This window comes from Anomalospiza imberbis, chromosome Z, assembly GCF_031753505.1.
Source record: "Anomalospiza imberbis isolate Cuckoo-Finch-1a 21T00152 chromosome Z, ASM3175350v1, whole genome shotgun sequence".
NCBI lineage: Eukaryota > Metazoa > Chordata > Aves > Passeriformes > Viduidae > Anomalospiza > Anomalospiza imberbis.
This window is the reverse complement of record NC_089721.1, coordinates 16,777,090-16,794,934: the sequence shown is the minus strand read 5'-3', so window position 1 is coordinate 16,794,934 and position 17,845 is coordinate 16,777,090. Positions and strand designations below refer to the sequence as shown.

The following is a 17,845-nucleotide window of genomic DNA, read 5'->3' as shown; positions in this document are numbered from 1 at the left end:
GCCCCAGTGCAGAGCAGAGCAGGACAATCCCCTCCCTTGCCCGCCTGCCAATGCTGTCCCTGATGCCCCCAGGACACCCTTGGTCCTCCTGGCTGCCAGGGCACTGCTGGCTCACGTTCAGCTTGCCATGGACCAGAACCCCAGGGCCCTTTCCATGGCACTGCTGTCCAGCCTCTCATTGCCCAGTCTGTCTGCACATCCAGGGCTGCCCCATCCCAGGTGCAGAATTCAGCACTTTGCTTTGTTGAACTCTGTATGGCTGATGATTGCCTATCTCTCTAATTTATCAAGGTCTTTCTGCAGGGCCTCCCTGCCCTGGAGGTTGTCAACAGCTCCTCCCAGTTTTGTATCATCTGCAAACTTGCAGTGTTGATATAAAAACTCACCAGTACAGCCAGATCATCAGAAAAACTTTTACTGAAATAATAAACTGTTAAAAAGTAAGCCCTTCAAGTGTGAACATGCCACAGACATGTACAATGTAACTGTTCACATCAGCCAAATGTCTGAGGTAATCAATTGCAGAATTCCCACTGAGCTTAGCATGAATTTGTCTTGGGCAAATCCTGTAGGTAAGTACAGAATAATTGCCAGACCTTTTCCCAGCACACAGTCTATGTGTAACTCCAGAGTGGATGCCAGAATATGAGTAATGTACGTGCAACACAGTTCTTGAATATCTATACATGTCCTGTTCTTCTATGCCTGACAAAAGGCACTTGAAGACAAATGCTTCCATTTCTCTGATAGAATAACTCCTTATTCTTCTGCAGATTTTAAAAATTACCTCTTTTCCAAAGCATGTAAACAGCTCATTTGGAGAAATCAGACCTTAACACAAAGCAATAGCAGGGGAATGTTGCCAAGTGATTTTAGTCATAGTCATAGTCATTTACACAGTAAATCATATGCACTTAGACTCCAAGGAAAAGTAAATTCTCAGAGAGACTTGGCTAGTGTTTCATGCAGTGTTTTGTTTGAGCAAAGAGAGGGTTAGAGAGGCAGGGACATATGATAGCCAGAATCATGCCTCCATGACTGCCTTTGTCATTTGGTACCTTTTTCCAACACACATTAAGGCTGCTAAAAGGAAAAATACTTTAAAAACATCATGTGCCCTAGCTGTACCAGAGGCAGCAATGCTCTGAGGACCACAGGACCAACTTTCCTGTACAACAACACATTCTCTTTCCCACAGTACCACAAAGTCAAGCCAAGGTGGGTCGATCTGACTCTGCAGAGATGCTGTCTCAGTGGGTGTGTAAAGCTGCAGCACTTGGGTTAGGAGAAGACAAATGAGCTTCTCTGTGAGCTGACTGATTCTCACCAACGTATCTACAGTGGCGTCAGAGGAGTTGTTAATTTGTGTTGGTTTGCCATCAGAAACACAACCTGTGAAGTGCCTGGGCTGCGTTCAGGGAGTTTCTGGCAGTTTCCCTGGCAGGAGGAAAGATGAAGATGGTGTTATGACTTGCTTCTTTCCTCATCACAGAGACCAGTTTTCTGTGTCCTCTCAGGGTAGAGAAACCACAGCGTGCTCTGAATTTTGCTCACTTCTTCACTGGCAATTTCAGCCATCTAGCAGTCAGGAAATGACAGCAATCAAGATGGAGTGAAGGTGTTTCCATTCCTTAGCTTTGTCTAGTTTTGGGTGCAGAAGTGGGAGGTGCTGGAAGTCCTAGATACATGGCAGAAAGTACCAATGTGTGCAAAACTCTTCAGCGAGCCAAACAGTCCAATATAAGGACACTTCCCACTGCACTGTTTGCTCCATCCTTAAAAAGCAGACACTGCACCTACCACAAGATAGGAATGTGTTTTTCTGCCTTAATATCTGATTCCAACCTGACTTATCTTCACAGCTGATGCAACATTTGTCTTGCTCTGATTCTAGGATGAAGTTCTAAATTGTATTACAGTGAAAGTAATGATGTGATACTTTGCTTCAGTGCTCTGCATGTGAATATGAGGAAAATGGCACTTCAGTGAAATTAATCACATAAGGAAAAAGAATGTATTGGAAGAATAGTTGAGTTTTGCCAGTATAGTTGTAACTAAACATACAGTTTCTGCCAGAATAGCCTTGAGTTAAAGATCAAGGCTTTTCAAGATCCAGTCGAGATCCATGTGGAAAATAATGTGGAATGGCTTTTGCTTTTGGTAAATACTGAATTTCAGAATAAGGAAAAAGGTTAAAACGTTACTTGAAGAGAAAGATGTATTTACCAACACAATAGTTTCATCTGGAGTTATAAAGGAAAAAGTCCACAGACAAGTTATTTGTTTGAATTTTGCTATGGGTTGCTCAAAAAATACTTTAAATGGCTCATTTTTCTTTATTTCAGCAAAGGAGAAAAAGATTCTTGTTTCGTTTGGCTGGTTTATTTTCCAATGGTCCTGCTAGTATTACAGTTAATTTCAGATTGAAGGATTCTATGTGTGTCTGTTTGTGAAGGATAAGAGGAAAGACAAAAAGGCTTGGATTCTCTAACATGAAATTCAAACAGCACCCAGTGGTGAACATAGATGGTTTCCATCTATGGAAGTACTGGAAGAAGCTGGAAGTGCTTATGCAAATGTAATTAATTTTGCTTTTTTTATAAAAGTGAGTTACCTCCCAGAGTAGTAATGGTAATAGTATTTGTTTGTTGCTGCAGAAAGAAGTGAAATAATGCTTAAAATCTCAAGCCACTCAGGAGTGGCTTTGGGTTTGTAATTGAAGAATCAAAAAAATGACAGAATGAAAAAGAGGAAAACACAGGCAGACCTAAAGTTCAATGCTAATGATAAGGACCAACATCAAGAGCTTCTAGTGAGGATTTTCCACCTGGCAAAGATGGCTATAGATATAGCTTTAAACTGCATGCTAATATAAACAGACAGAAAATATAGGAAAGCTAATACGACCTAACCATATAATCTCCAGAGGCATTTACTTGGGAGAAAAGTATTTTAAAAGTATTTTATCTGGGTTTCATGAGACCAATTATGTGGTCCACAGCTTGTTCCTCTACCCATCCCACCATTACTGGTAGAAGGTTTAGCAGACTCCTTTCATATGACTCCTTCATATGACATCCCATTATCTAGTTTACTAGAATATTCTGAAAAGGGAAAAAAAATAGCTGTATATACAGTGCAGTATAAACAAAAAATAAACATCTCAATTTTTATGACTGAAGACCTGGCAGAATAAAATGCAATGTTATGGTAAAATATTATGTAAGTGACAAGAAACATTCTAAGTAAAATTATTGTTCTGCTTATGAGTTGGACATAGAAAGAGCTGAAGTATAAGAAACATGGCTGCAGTAACAATGAGGATAAATTGAGTAGATATAGCTGAAAGAAGTGCCAAAACTAGAAATGTGTCCCAGAGGTTCAGGATTCTCCTCATGGTACTTGATTAGATAGATAGTTCCTGAATAATTGTTTTCTTATTTGGAAAGCACTGAGAGACGCAACTCTCAGAAGTCTCACTTTCGTCAACCAACTTATAGAAACCAGAGTTGTAATCAAGTGTCAGAGCAAAATATCTGTTAGTGATTTGGCTGTTTGACACTGTCTGCAGATGATAGAAATCTCAGACAAAAATTTGCATAAAGCACAGTTTTTCTTACAGGGGCTCATGGATCCAGGCTTTAGGACATTTCTTCTTCATAAATATCCTGGTTTGGGACAAGTAAAGTCGCCCTAGAACAATAAAGTATGTATAATTGAGATAAGGGAACTGAGGAAGAAAATTTCACTGAGGAGAATCAATAATGGGTGGAAGGAGATAAAAGTGTGAAATGGGACAAAAGTGTAACAAAACCTGGGGGAGGGGTGGCAAGAAGTCCTGCAAAACTATTTAGAAACACATAGCAAAAATTACTGATAATCTCTGAGAACATTTGAATCTCTGCTGTAAAGAATTTGAATACAAAAAGGGAAGATGAAAATTAGTGATGCGTACAGTAAGGTTACAAAAACACATAATTTTCCTATGGTAAATTTAGCAGAGGACATCCTGGTCTAACAATGGTACTGTAGTAAATTTACCACAGGAGCACTGCATTTTTGGTGACCACAGCTCAAAGCTATCAATCTAAGAATAAGGGCACTTAGGAGAATTTTGAGTGCAATTTAGAAGAGCAAAAGGAATTTAAAGATAAGAAGGCATTCCTAAGAAGAGAGAGAACTGTAAACCCACTGAGCAGTCACACAGAAATCTCATACAGCAGAAGGTTAAAATATTAGGAAATATTCTTTGATTACTTAGAAAATAGAAGTAACAATTTTTTTGAATTGCTGAAACAAGGCAGAGTTTTCGTAGCCATCTTCAAAGCAATTACTGCTTCCTCAGATAAGAAGCTGTTAGGTATAGTATGTTTGAGTGTCAATTAATCAGTTTAATCCCATTTAATAAACACAATAATTCTGGAAAAGTGGCGAGATAAAGTTCATCACATGGCACAGAAGCCTTGCTAAGCATGTGGCAAATACTGTAGTCATTAAAAGTCTAATTCTTTGTTCCTTTCTCATTTGAGCAGTACCCATGCAAGTTTAATCACATTGAATAACACCAATAGCACAATTTTTATAAGTACAACCTGCTATAATAGACATAGAATTCTTTCCAAGATATCCCACAGGGGAAGAAGAAGGAGTGATGCCATCAAAATCAACCAGAGACTTGTATCACACATCATATATTCTCTATCAGCCACATTCAAGACAATTCAAATAATCTTGGGTGGTGAATATCTCATAGACCGTCCAACCAGGGATGTATCATAAGAATGTTTTTATTTGTTCCATAATGAGGTGTTGAAATAAAGAACACACATCTAACCCACAGTGAAAATCAAATTACAGGGACATCAAACACTTCATGGGTGAGGTTGAAATTCAAAATTATTTTGAGAAATTGTAGGAATTAACTGAAGTTAATAAAATAACACTGTATGCAGAATTGTGAAAAAATTAAAGATTTTTGTGCAAAATTTAGAGTAATAGACTAGCAGATTACAAAAGTGAGAAGCAGTTTAAGTTATGGTGTTGATATAAATCAATCATCATTCTGGGACACATTAACAAGAAGTATGGTAAATGTGGGCTACAGGAAGTAATTTTCAATGTCAGGAGAGAAGCCTCTGCTGGATAATTGTATTGTTTGGAGTGCCATGGTTGAAAAAAACTGTAGACAAACTGGAAACAAGCCAAAAGCAAGCACCAAGTATGATAAGTGGGTTGGAAAAGTGACTTGCACAGGGAGGTTGAAATTATTTGTTTAGTCTAGAAAGCAGAAGATTGGTGGGAGACAGAACAGTCTGTAGAAGTGTAAAATGCCAGTCAGAACAGTGGGAAATTTCTTATGTGAATGCTAAGAGTTGTGCAAGAACATGGAGGGACTGAAACTGCAGCTGCAGGGTGTGAAATTTGGACTTAGCAAGACAGTGTAAAACTGGAGGAATAGTAGAGTCACTAGAACATGAGTACATAAGTAGTAAAGTATTAATGCAAATTATTTTTTGTATCAAAACTGACTTAGAGAAGGATGATAACAGATAGATATTCATTGTGGTACTACTAGAAATATGTAATAAACTTCTAGATTTTGTTAGCCCTGAATGTGACTAGGGATTTCACTGATGCTAATGATGAAAATATGTAACTGGGAATTATACTACTATGGAGGATATTGGTATCTGGCATAAGGACTGGACAATAAAAACAACAGTTATTCATAGGACCTCAGTATTCCTGAACATGAGGATCAACACTCCTCTTTTCATTAGATATTCAGACAACTATAACTTAATAACAATTTGAACATGGTTAATTAGGATGTTACAAAAGGCTAGTCATAGAAAATAAGCTTGGATTACATGGTCAAGATTAGACTCTAAATTAAGCAAAGTACATGTAAAACAAAATTCCTGATTTCAGGGGGACATGTTTTGATAAATTAAGGAAATTCTCAGCTGGACTGAGTAGTTGTGAGATCAGAATATTCCAGGGACCTGGAATGTATTCTCTCAATGGTGCAAAATATGGCAGGAAGCTAAATCTCAAGAGCAGAGATGAAAAGTGTATAGTAGAGGCTTGAGATAATGGATGTCTACCCATCCTTAAAAGATATATTTAGAATAAATAGCTATCTTATAAAATAAGATACAAAAGTACAGAAAAGCAAAAGAAATTGTGTCTTAAACTCCAGAAAACAAGAGTATGATAAAAGGTTGAATAGAGGCTGGAAGGAAATTACTTTCAGGGATAAGGCTTGATATTACTCTTGTTTCATATTTTCATCATAACTTGACACATAATACTGGAGCTTTCTGATAAAATCTACCAATAACAAAAAACTGAAAGACAGTAACAGGAAGGAATGGGGGATATCATACCGGAATATGGATCACCTTTAAATATTGAGTAATGCAAATGGGACAAAATTAAAGAGGATAAAATGTATAAGTCAGGCACTTTGGTGCTAGTAACAGAAGGTTCTCCCCAAAACTAAAAACTCTATGCTTGGAAAAAACTAAGGAAGTACTGAGGTGTAAAGGGTCATTCCAAAATGACTAGGAGCTTCTAATGGGACACAGCTGTGAATGAGGCAAATGCTGTTCTATGACATACCAAAAGAGGTATTTATAACACAAATAAGGAAGAGCAGTGTCATTGTATAAGATCTGGCAAAAACATCTTTGTATGACTAGTACAATTTTAATCATCCCTCTTCAAAGAAATACAACTAAAACACAATAGGAAATGGGTTACTAGGTTAATGAGAGAAACAGAAAGCATATTTTTTTCAAAAAAACCCTTAAAAGACCATGATTGGTTAGAGCAGCAAGAGAACAATTCAAAAGAGATGTGATGATTGCCTATAAATACATCTGAAGAACAACTACCAGTAAGAGGAAAGGAGTATTTAATCTAAATAATAATGCTGGAACAGAAACAAAAGGATATAATCGGCCCTGAGTACGAATAGAATTTAGAGATACAAATCATAAAACCAAAAAAGTTCTTGAACTGTGTTCCTTTGACAGAAATGGGACAAAAAGAACCTAATTGCCTTTAATGGACAAAGTTTATGAGAGTGATGATGTAACATAGCTTCAAGTGATTGCAAGGATTGAATTCGATGATACAGAAAGATCTTTGCTACCTTGTGTTTCTGTTGTTATAAAAAAGTAATTAATTCTTTTGCTCTGTTTCCACTAAGGTAAGATATAAAATGTTCAATTTCATTTGCAGGTTAGAGAACAGTGTCGACTTTCTATTAAGACACCAGACACTGGAGCAAACTAGCTAAGGAAGTTTTCAAGAAGCACTTGAACAAATATTTGACATGGCTTTTCTAAGTGTATTGAGACAGACTTACAGATATGGGTTGATTTTCTGAGGTTCTTTTCAGCTCTAAATTTCTATTGGAAAATATAAGCTTGTGTTTCTGGACTGTGGCTTAGCAAAACAGCAAAAACCACAAGTAATTTCTATTAAGTAATTTACACTGTACAACTTCTGGAAATATTTGCAATGGTTCATTATTTATTATTTTCCCAGTGTTCAGAGTATTTTAGAAAATTCATAAAGTAAGCACAATCCCCAGCTGGAGATTGGAAGATTTTGGCTTTCATATCTGGAGTTTCTGGTACACACACAGAAGAGTACCTGTAGAATTACTAAATACCTGTAGAATACCTGAAGAATTACTGTATTTAGCATTCTCTAGCACAGAAGACGCAGCCTGGTGTGAGCTCCACTGTAAAACACTTTCCTTCTCTTAACTTCCTTGCAGAGTGGCAACAAGATTCTGTGTTCCATCATTCTGGACCACTGGCAGGGACCATCAATAATAAATTATGATGATGAGAATGGTAAAACATGCATGCACATTGCTGCTGCTGCAGGCTACAGTGATATCATCAGTGAGCTGGCTAAAGTCCCAGAATGCAACCTGCAGGCCCTTGATGTGGATGACAGGTAACCATGGAAACTCTGAAATTGCTGCTTCCTTTCTAATAACTTGAGATCAGCTCTGTTTATTATGTAATCATGTTTTCTGTTTCACAGGCCATGGCCTAGTAATGCCTTGCACTCCACAGAGAGCTGTGCTTGCTCAGAAACACTGCAAACTAGTCCAGCTCACATGTATTGTACTTAGTATAACTGACTAGAAAGAATGATATTTAGCTTTCTGTTTGTGCTAGAAAAAGAGAAGATTATTTGTGTAAGGACTCACCTAAGTTTCTTTCAATCAAAAGTGAACATTCTTTTAAAACAATACAACAGGATCCTGCAACTTGAAGCCAGGATCCTGCTGTTATTTGCATTTAAGAAATTGTAGTGTTCTCTTGTTGTATTTAAGATGAAAATACCATATTCCTACAGGACCAGAGGACCCTCACCTTCCATTCTGAAAAGACCTGTGATTTCTTCTGTGATTAAATCTCTATTTCATAAGTACAGAAGAATGATCTTTCCTCTTTTTCATGCCACAAGTACCTTCCTTAGAACTTTGCTCATAAATTTATTTAATGCAAAGAGAACCAGCTGGCTGTTCATATCGATTATTCCGCTCAGTGAAGCAAAAGCCAAGGTTTTCTTGGCTTAGGCCTTTAGGTACTTAAAATAATATCATTCTTCATGGAAAAGTGCAATAAAATGGAACAGAAATAAAATGAACAGGGTTCTGGAGCAGTTTCTAAACATCATTAAAATGTAGTTGAGCAGGCTGTGTTTCTATGGAAAGAAGAGCAAACACTTACACTTTGAACTTCATTAAGACATGGCCACCTATTCCACGTGCTCAGATATTTCCACAGAATATATTATACTTGGAGAGGGAAAAGGTAAGCTTTTTGCTACAAACACATCTATAGGATTTTCATTCTATTGTGCTTCTGATTGCACCCACTCTGAAATCACTGAGACTGAAAAGGAATAGAAAGAAAAATGTCAATTTTATTTTTTTATTCTTAAACCCTTTTCTTGTGGTGTTGTCTGTGCTTTCAGGTTTTTCACAAGAGCAGTTTGGAAACTGGTCAAAAGTTTCCAAATACAAGATGCAAATTTTATGCCAAGAACAATATCAGTTTGATTCTCCTGCAGAGATTCAAAACAATTATATGTGCTCTGGTGCTCTGGTCTGTGCCTATCATAGAACTCAGAAACTGGCAAAGTGGCGGTTTGGTAGATGTGTTCAGTCCTTGTCATTCATCTGGGAGAGGCTTCTCTTATTACCTTCATGGAGAGTCCTCTGCCAACCATGGCTAATTTTGGTTGGTGTAAAGATGAGAAGAGTTTGTCCCTATGCAGTGGACACTGTGAAGGTTTTTTTGAAATTCTGCTCTGAAAACTTCAGGCACTTCTCCTGCTCTACAATTCCAGCTGTGGCAAAGGTGCTGCTCTATAAGGTATAGGTATTCTGCAGCCTATATTCTACTTCATCTGCAGCTAAATAAATGCAGCTACAACAGTGTGGAATAAGTCATCTGGAGAATTTCTTAAAATGTATATTATGAATCTGGACAAGTAGTATATCCTGTGCACACCTCACTATGTCATTAATAGCTTTGATTGTAAATCTGTTCATCTATTTTAATGATACTCCCCCTTTCCTGTAGGACTCCATTGCACTGGGCTGCAGCAGCAGGGAAAGCTGACTGTGTGCAGACACTGCTAGAACTGGGGATAGACAGCAGCCCTCGAGACATCAATGAAAACACTCCTCTGGCATACGCAATATACTGTGGGCACACGGCATGCATCAAGCTGCTGACTCAGGAGAGCAGGTAAGAGTAAAGTACACATCTTCCTCATGTGTTGCCACAGACTAGAAAACAAATTTATTGCTTTTTGAATGCTACTAAAAGGTTTGAGCCCTCAGTGTGTTTCCTTGATTCATAGGCAATACTCGTTTAATTTTCCACCAATGTTGAAACACTACAATCAGTTCTGTTTACAAAGACTCCTCACTGAGGTTGAATACTACTCTACCAAGCAGCCGAAGCCTCTGAAGAAGATGTGTGTATAACTCTTGCTCAGTCACCTTTGTGTAGAAAATTTGTATAATGGAACAATTTCAGCCGTCAGATATATGTAACTTCCACTTCTTTGAAATCTCTGTGCACTATCTATGTGCTCATGTAATCAGACAGACAGATACACTGAACACAAAAGCAGCTTTGACAGAAAACAAATAAATCTCAAGTTTTCATCCTCAAAGTAAGGGTTTGATAGTATTATCCTAGCGTTCTTTCCTTCTCTACCTTGATGTGGTTTTTTATTCTGAGTTCTTATCTGTTGAAAAGTATAACAAGACTTATTGGTTACAATCTTCCTTTCTTTGTATTCTTCCTTTTTCAGCAGCTGTTATCTAATTAGTTTCCATTCATCTGCTTCAAGTATGTGCTTACATTTATCTCCCCATTTCTTTGTGCTTTCTCCTCCTTTCCAGTCAGAAGTTAATATTTTGTGAGACACAGGTAATATTACCTCTCCCCTTTCTCCTGCCCTCTGTCTATTAGAGAAGGTCAGAGATCAAACAAAATTACATCTCAAAACCACTGCAGCAATACTGATACCATTTTCAGTTTTGCCTTTTTTATATGTTCTCTGTATTCTTTGCACTTATATTTGTAGCTCTGTAGACTGTTGTACTCATGGTTAGTTTTCCCGGTAATTTTCCATGGCCTTTCCCTAGGCAAAAAGATAAAACAAATTCCAGAGCTCCAAGTCCCAGGGGAGACAAAGCGCCATGCTGTGTTGGTTCTTCCTGGGAACCAAGGTCAAGAGCAACTCTGTGAGATACATTCTCATGGACAAAGGACAACAAGTACCAAGGGAGGGGCTCCAGAGAAAGGGCTTGATCTGGGGGGGAATTGCATCACCACTTGTCCTCCTAATTGCTGCTTTTTATCAATTATGCTAATTTCCTAAAACCTATAAAAATGTACTCACCCTTGTGGAGGTGGGCTTTTGTGGACATCTTTCCATAACTGCCCCTGAAGGTCTTCAATAAAGATCTACTTTTATATTACCTCCCATACTGAAATTGTCTTGAGTTTCATTTCTAGTTTGGAAAAGGCAACACTGCTGGTGTTGGTAATTAACTTGACCAGTCTGAACCTATGCTGACCTGTTTAGCACAAGCAAGGCAATGGGAAAGAGGAAAAAGGAAAAGGGAAAGGGACAGTAGGAATGGTGAACTAGTGCCATTTTATACAGTGCTTGCAAAGACCAGAAATACCTTTTTCCAAATATGACATAATACAAAGACCACCTGATGTAAAAGATGTTCTTTTCATTATCATTAGATCTTCACATCTGGTAGAAGCTGAAGACAGAAAAATGTAGGTTTTTTTCCCCAAATGGCTGTGTTAAGTTACATTAAGATGATTGTAAGACAATTCACCTCTAAGAAAGAGTGAATTAACACAGTAGCATTTTCAGTCTGTTAATTATAAATTTGGGATCCTAATTTTCTTGAACCAGCCATGCAGATGTATCTGGACAGAATATTGCTTCTTTAATGGAGTAACACAGTTGGTATTTTCTCATTGTTTGGTAATATTGACATCACATTTGTTTTGTATTTCCAGTAGATCTGAGTCAGTTCAGCAGTTTCACTCCCAGCACAACAGACTTATAAAGAAAGAAGGACGATTCAGTATGCTGAACCAGATCTTCTCTTGCAAAAAGAAGAAAGATGATCAGAAAATCAGTCAGAAGGACAGAAATAGAGATCAAGATCCTAGAGAAGAGACCTCAGAAGTAGATGATATCATCACCCGTTTTGATTGTATTATGAATAAAAATTGTAAAGACATTCCAGATGAGTGTAAGACCACCCCTGACTTCAAAAGAAAGAGCACAGACACTAAGTACCTCATAGCAGAAAAGAAACAATCAGTATGTCAGGGTCTCCCACCCATCACCACCCAGAGCTTTCCCCCAGTCACTGCAGGCAATTCCTTCCTAACTGCTTCCCAGAGCAAAATGTCAAGCTTCTCCTCCAGCTCCAGTACCCACCATTTTCCACCCAAATCTCAAAAGAGTAGGAGTGAGCACAACTTGCTGAACAGCACAAACAGCTGCCAAGCTTTGCCGGAGGATCCCTGGAACACAGACTCTAACCAAAGGCTCTCTTACAAAGTCTGTACTAGGACTTCTTCGGACAAACTGATGAATGGCTTAAACTCTGATAGATCTCACCATGTGCTTTTGTGCCCTCCCTGCCTTCCCTCACTCCCCAGTTCTCCATCAGGTAATTTTTTCCTTTGCTATATCCTAAATCCTATTATATCTACTGATGTGGCAGGCTGAGTCAGAAAAAAGTAGGGACCAATAACATTTCTATTTTTTTTTCAGTTTCTCCTTTATGTGGCCATCACATATAGCATGTGGGTGTGACATCAGTTGAAAGCTGAAGAGAAATAGGAAAAATAGGAGATTTAAGTAGGTCTGATGAGCAAGCAAAAATGCAGGTATCTAGGAAGTATATAAGGCACCTGAGCAATAAGTGCCTCCAGGTAATATGTATGTGCTTTGTGAATTGCATATTAACACCCACTACCACACCTGCTGTCTTGTGTCCACATCAAGTCCTGGATGTAGATGTGCAAGGGAGCAATCTTACCCTCAAATCTGTAACCGTGCTGAGAGCTCCAGCCAGGTCCAGTGCCATGCTGGGCAGCTTTATGCCATGCCACTTTACTCATATAGCTATATACTGACTCCAGGCTGCAGTGGCACCCCTTCCCACCCTGAGTGCCAGCTCCTTTGTCTGATGTGCTGTTCTTATGGTTTCTCCAAAGCTGAATTCAGGTTGCTAAATTTACAGAGATGGAACAAATGCTTTTATACTGTGGTTTGGAAATTGTAATGCAACGGTAATGAAGCAGAGCATTAGAATTCTAAGGTGAACTTGATACCAGAGTTTGGCTGGATTTGGGATCTATTATTTTGTTTGACTCACGTCCATGTTTAAATGAATCTGCCTGGCTGGCCTGCATTCTGGGGTTTACTTTAATATATCAGTGTCTCCAAATTCATCTCCTTTGGGGTTAGTCTCATGCCAAAATTAAACACATCTAGCATGCCTTCCAACCACTGCAGTATCTAACTGAAAATGAAGCAAGCAGAAGCAAATCCCAAGCTTTCCAGTATACCATTTGAGTACAAATTTCAATAAGTTAATCTACACTTACCCCAAAAGACATGAGCCATTACCCTTCAGTGAAAAGAGGAGTGAACAGAAACCATAAGAAGAGCCCCCAATTAGCTGCATTATAGTGCAAACTGTTCTGAAATCTAAGTGAAGTGAGCTAAAAAACAAGTTGCACACCTCTGGCAACTAGAGCAGAGACAGCAATTTCAGAATGACAGGCCATTATACATACTTTGTGCAAATAAAGGCTAGAAATAGCTTTTTTGTGTAAAAATGAACTGTTTTAAAAGTGGCCTGAATGCCAGGCCACATTCCTGAAAGCTTAATAGAACTGCTCCATAGGTGTCACTACTTTTTTACTATCCACTCTTCAGCTACTCACTCAACCATACAAGCCCCAGACTCCACATGCCCAGCAATGATTGCTTCTGCACGACTCCTTCTACACTAAATTCTGCAAGGTTCAACTCACATGTGGAACACAAGAATGCCTGCAGGGCTACTTTACAACCTCACTATAATAGGTTACAGTTAGGCTAAGATATTTGAGATCATTGAACTTGACAGCAGCAGCAGGAATGAGTTCAAGCTGGATAAACCAAACTGGAGGAATTTCTGGGAAAATTTCCTGTTTGAATTTGCTAAAGTATTAATACATTTGATATGGAAGTAACTACCATATTATTTAAAATGTGATTACAGATTTTTCTTAATATTGTAGTATACTACAGTGCTAAGAAAATGGTTAAATCTTTGTCTGCTCTGGACAGAAGGATAGGTGGTTATCCTAGAAAAAATGTTTCTATGAACATCCTATGACAAAAATCTAGTTGTTTTAATGGGAGCCATCTTTGCATGCCCAAAGGAAAGGTAAGTAATCGTATTTCTGTCAGGTTATTATTTCTCTCAGAAAATAAAAAGCCTGAGTCTTCTTTAAGTCCAGTTTTCTTTGTACCAACTCCATTTAACATCATTTTCCAACAATAAAATTATTCCTGTAGCTGGCAAAAAGGACCTTCCTCTGAAACTTGTGAATTAAAATCCTCTGAGGAGGAAGAGAGTGTCTGACAGGAATGCATTGCACAACACAGATATTGTCTCACATTTCTTCGTGATAGAAAGATCTGCTTATCCCTCTTCATGCCTGTGTGTGGTTTAAATCTGTCTGCCCCTGTGATTAAAGCCACCTGATTTTCTGTGAGTTAGAACTGCATTTACTGTATGAGCTCCAGGGCATCCAGGTCTCCAGTGTGCTGTGCCTGCAGGACTTAGAGGGATGAGAAGTAAAGTCTGGCTCCTGCCCAGACAGCAAGGCTGTACAGGCAGCCCTCTCCCTGAGGAAAAATATCTTTTGTTGGTTTTTGTTGGGATTGGTGGGTGTTTTGTGTTTCGGGATTTTTTTGTGTTTTTTTTTTTTTTGGTGGGTTGGTTTGTTTGTTTGTTTGTTTGTGGGGTTTTTTTTTTGTGGGTTGGTTGGTTTGGGGGTTTTTGGTTGTTTTTTTTTTGTTGTTGTTCTTTGTTTTTTGTGGGTTTTTTGTTGTTTATTTGGTTGGGGTTTTTTAATTGATTTCTCTTTCTTTCTGCAGGAGACTTAGCTGAGGGGGGAAAAAACAACATCTGGTTTTTGAAGACACTGAAGTGTTAATACTTCTTTTCTCAATTCATGACTGGGGGGACTACATGTAATTTCCTAATCACTGAATACCTAGGCCAGGATTATGGGTATCAATAATCAAAGAAAACTCAATTTTAAAATTATTTTCTCTGTTGACACACAGTGTTGATTGTCTTGCATGTACATGTCTATTGTCAAAGTTAAAGCTAAATTTTCTGCTCACTTGCTACAAAGGCAGATGGCACATATATATGTCAAAGCCTTTGGAGATTTTTATTCTGTTATCTGTGCTCCCAGGAATGAAAGATGAGTCAATTTACTAGCTGAGCATTAACACTCACACAAAGGGAAGAGGTTGCTGTGTGTAACAATGAGAATTACCTTACTACTTTGCCATTGGTTTCTCTCAGAATTACTGCCCTCCACTGAGAAGAGCAAAGACAGTCTATACTAAGAACTGTCAAAATTTCATGAGAGTTTGCCAGCCACAGTTCTGAGCTAGCATCAAAAAGTCTGAAGCATTTACTTACGAGCTTTGCAATCATCTCTTTTTGCAAAATGTACTGATATCTACATTCTACAGGGAAAAATAGTGGAAGTAGAGAAATTCCAAGTGATATGGGTAACAGAAGTCTGTCTCAAGTATAAGACAGCTCTGAGATGCAGATCACTCACTCATCTTTTAGGTTGCTAAATTGCCAGATGTAAGATGATACTTTATTACAGGTTTTATTACAGTACCTTCTGTTTGCTTGAATAGATGAAAAACGGGCTACTACTAAGTTTATGATGGTATAAGCAGTATGGTATAGTTCAACAGGAAGCATTTTTTGGCTAGGAAAGCAGAACAAAGCTGATCAGTGTGGCTGTCGCTTTCTCAAATTTAAGAACCAGTTTACTCTGAGACAGTCAGCATAACATTAACAACTTTTACACAAAATGCACTACTATGTGGTTCACCTTCCTAAATGCAAGGAAAAATTAAAAAAAAAAATACAACCACTAAAAAGAGCCAAAATCAGTCCTGCATTTTATAAGAATGAAATTGCTTTCTTTCCATTTATTCAAAAATAATTGCAATCATAAATGTGCTTTTGGGGACAGCAAAGATGATGTCTCAAAGAGAGAAAAACTGTTTTTCCAGATGTTATGTGAAAGAGATAGAAAGGAAAAGTAGAAGAAAACTTCCACTTGATGCCAGAACTTGACAAGGATTCTTTTCCAAGCATTCATATAATCCTTGTAAATATGATTTTTTTATATATACCATTTGTACCATTTATGAACCATTGTACCATTATTTGTACCATTTATCATCAAAGCCATAAATGGTACATACGCAATAAGTCATTAGTTCTCAGCATAAGCGTCACAGAAACCAATATAACTTGAATTGCTCTAATGAGAGCAACAAATGATTCTCTGCTATATTGGAATTGGTGTATTTAGTCCTTTGTGCAAAGTGGATGCAAGGTCTAGAGAAGAAATTTACCAACTAGACATTAGAGATATTAAAGAGTAAAACACAGGAAAACCAAACTGAAGTCTGTTTCTCTTAAGCAGAGGTCACCCATTGAAGATTCTTCATGCTTTAGCTCAAACACATCAGCTTAACCACAGGATCCAGCAGACTGACCCAACGTCTCGACTGTTGTGGCTTTTAGACCAGAACCTTGCTCCATGCTGAGGCTGCACTGTAACATGGTGGTTTGCCTGACCAACACAGTTACTCCTTTCACACAGAATCTGTTTAGTCAGCTAACTAATCATAGTTACAGCAGCCGTGACAGCTATTTCTGTGCACCTTTAGAAACTTGTAGAAAAGTATTGTTCTACAGCTTTATCTTGCACAGCCCAACAATGCATAGGTATTTTCAAGTACCAGCTGCAAAGCCACAAAGGCAATTAATATCATTCCATCTCTTCCTTCTGTTTAGGATGTCCTGCTACATCCACCCCGTGTCTCCCCTTGTCTCTGTGTGCTGACAGAGCATATGCCTGCTCTTCAATGAACTATGTTGCAAAGCCGTGCTGGATGAGCAACTGCTTGCCAAGACATTTCATTACATGGCTCATCACAGATTTGGTGATAACAAGAAAAACAATTTGAGGGACTCAAGCATCACAGAATAAGATCAGCTCAGGAAAAAGATCTGGTGAAAATGTTGACTTGGTGCTTGAGTTTCTACTTTTTTCAGTATTAGACATGTCCTTTATGTGATGAAATGCATTACATCATCTAACATACTGTCTTTTTTAATAGTATTAGGCCTAAGTTAAATTTAATCTTAACCAGTGACATGCCAGAATTAACCAATTAACCTTTCCTTTTCCAGTGTATACTATTCTTGGTGAAAATGCTATAAACATAGTTTAATAAGGATCAGTATAGCCTTCTATCAGTGATATGCTTTCATCTGCAACAAAACCCTCTCAAAGCTCATCTTTACTGCTAATGGTTTTCAATCTCCTTTTCCAACCAGCAGTTGAACTCTGTTTTTGTTTTAATACTTACAAAGACTGAGACCCTACTAGGATATTTTGCAAACTAAAGCTTCAATTTTGAAATCAAGTCATCTATTTGAATAATTTTACAGAGTTAGAGTCCAAAGATTCTTACAGAGACCTAGCTAATAAACTGTGCCCATTTTAAGACCTAAAGCTATATTATACAAGAGGAAGCGATAAGTGTATATGTGAAGGTTGTACTAAATCAATCAGTCCGTTTTATGAGTGTAAAGTGAACTAAGCAGCACCTTCTTTTTTTCCAGTCAGTGGTTTCTTGTTATTACGTATTTCTGAGAAATAGTAAGTTTTCTTTTCTAGAAGCCAGAAATGCACAGTGCACCACGCTAGTTATGATTATTTCCATAATAATTTTCTTTTTCTTTCACAGGTAGAAGTTTTCGACATATGTCCATAGACCAACACAAAATGAAAAATGTTATTCCTGTACAGAACAGCCTAGCTCCAAAACCCAACCACAGTGCTCACAAAAGTAAGTACAGACAAGTGTCAGTTACTGTATCACATTGCGTGCCTCCATCACTAGCATCTGACGGCTT

The 17,845-nt window shown here is 38.0% G+C and overlaps 1 protein-coding gene and 1 long non-coding RNA gene across 11 annotated transcripts in view; one reads left to right on the top strand and one right to left on the bottom strand.

Moving 5' to 3' along the window:
• Positions 1-17,845, bottom strand: part of LOC137465305 (uncharacterized) — a 230,166-nt gene that overhangs the window by 197,612 nt on the left and 14,709 nt on the right. The gene's annotated exons all lie outside the window — the stretch shown is intronic.
• The window catches only part of ANKRD55 (ankyrin repeat domain 55), a 46,837-nt gene that overhangs the window by 23,314 nt on the left and 5,678 nt on the right, over positions 1-17,845 (top strand). For 3 of the 10 annotated variants that reach the window (XM_068177279.1, XM_068177282.1, XM_068177283.1), the window contains 5 exons: positions 7,793-7,977; positions 9,621-9,788; positions 11,598-12,262; positions 14,752-14,805; positions 17,677-17,778. In XM_068177279.1, the coding sequence (XP_068033380.1) occupies positions 7,793-7,977; positions 9,621-9,788; positions 11,598-12,262; positions 14,752-14,805; positions 17,677-17,778 (1,174 nt within the window). Of the gene's footprint in view, positions 1-7,792; positions 7,978-9,620; positions 9,789-11,597; positions 12,263-13,886; positions 14,305-14,751; positions 14,888-16,717; positions 17,779-17,845 lie in introns of those variants that run through there. The other 7 variants (XR_010994611.1, XR_010994612.1, XR_010994613.1 and 4 more) reach the window with 7 other exon arrangements.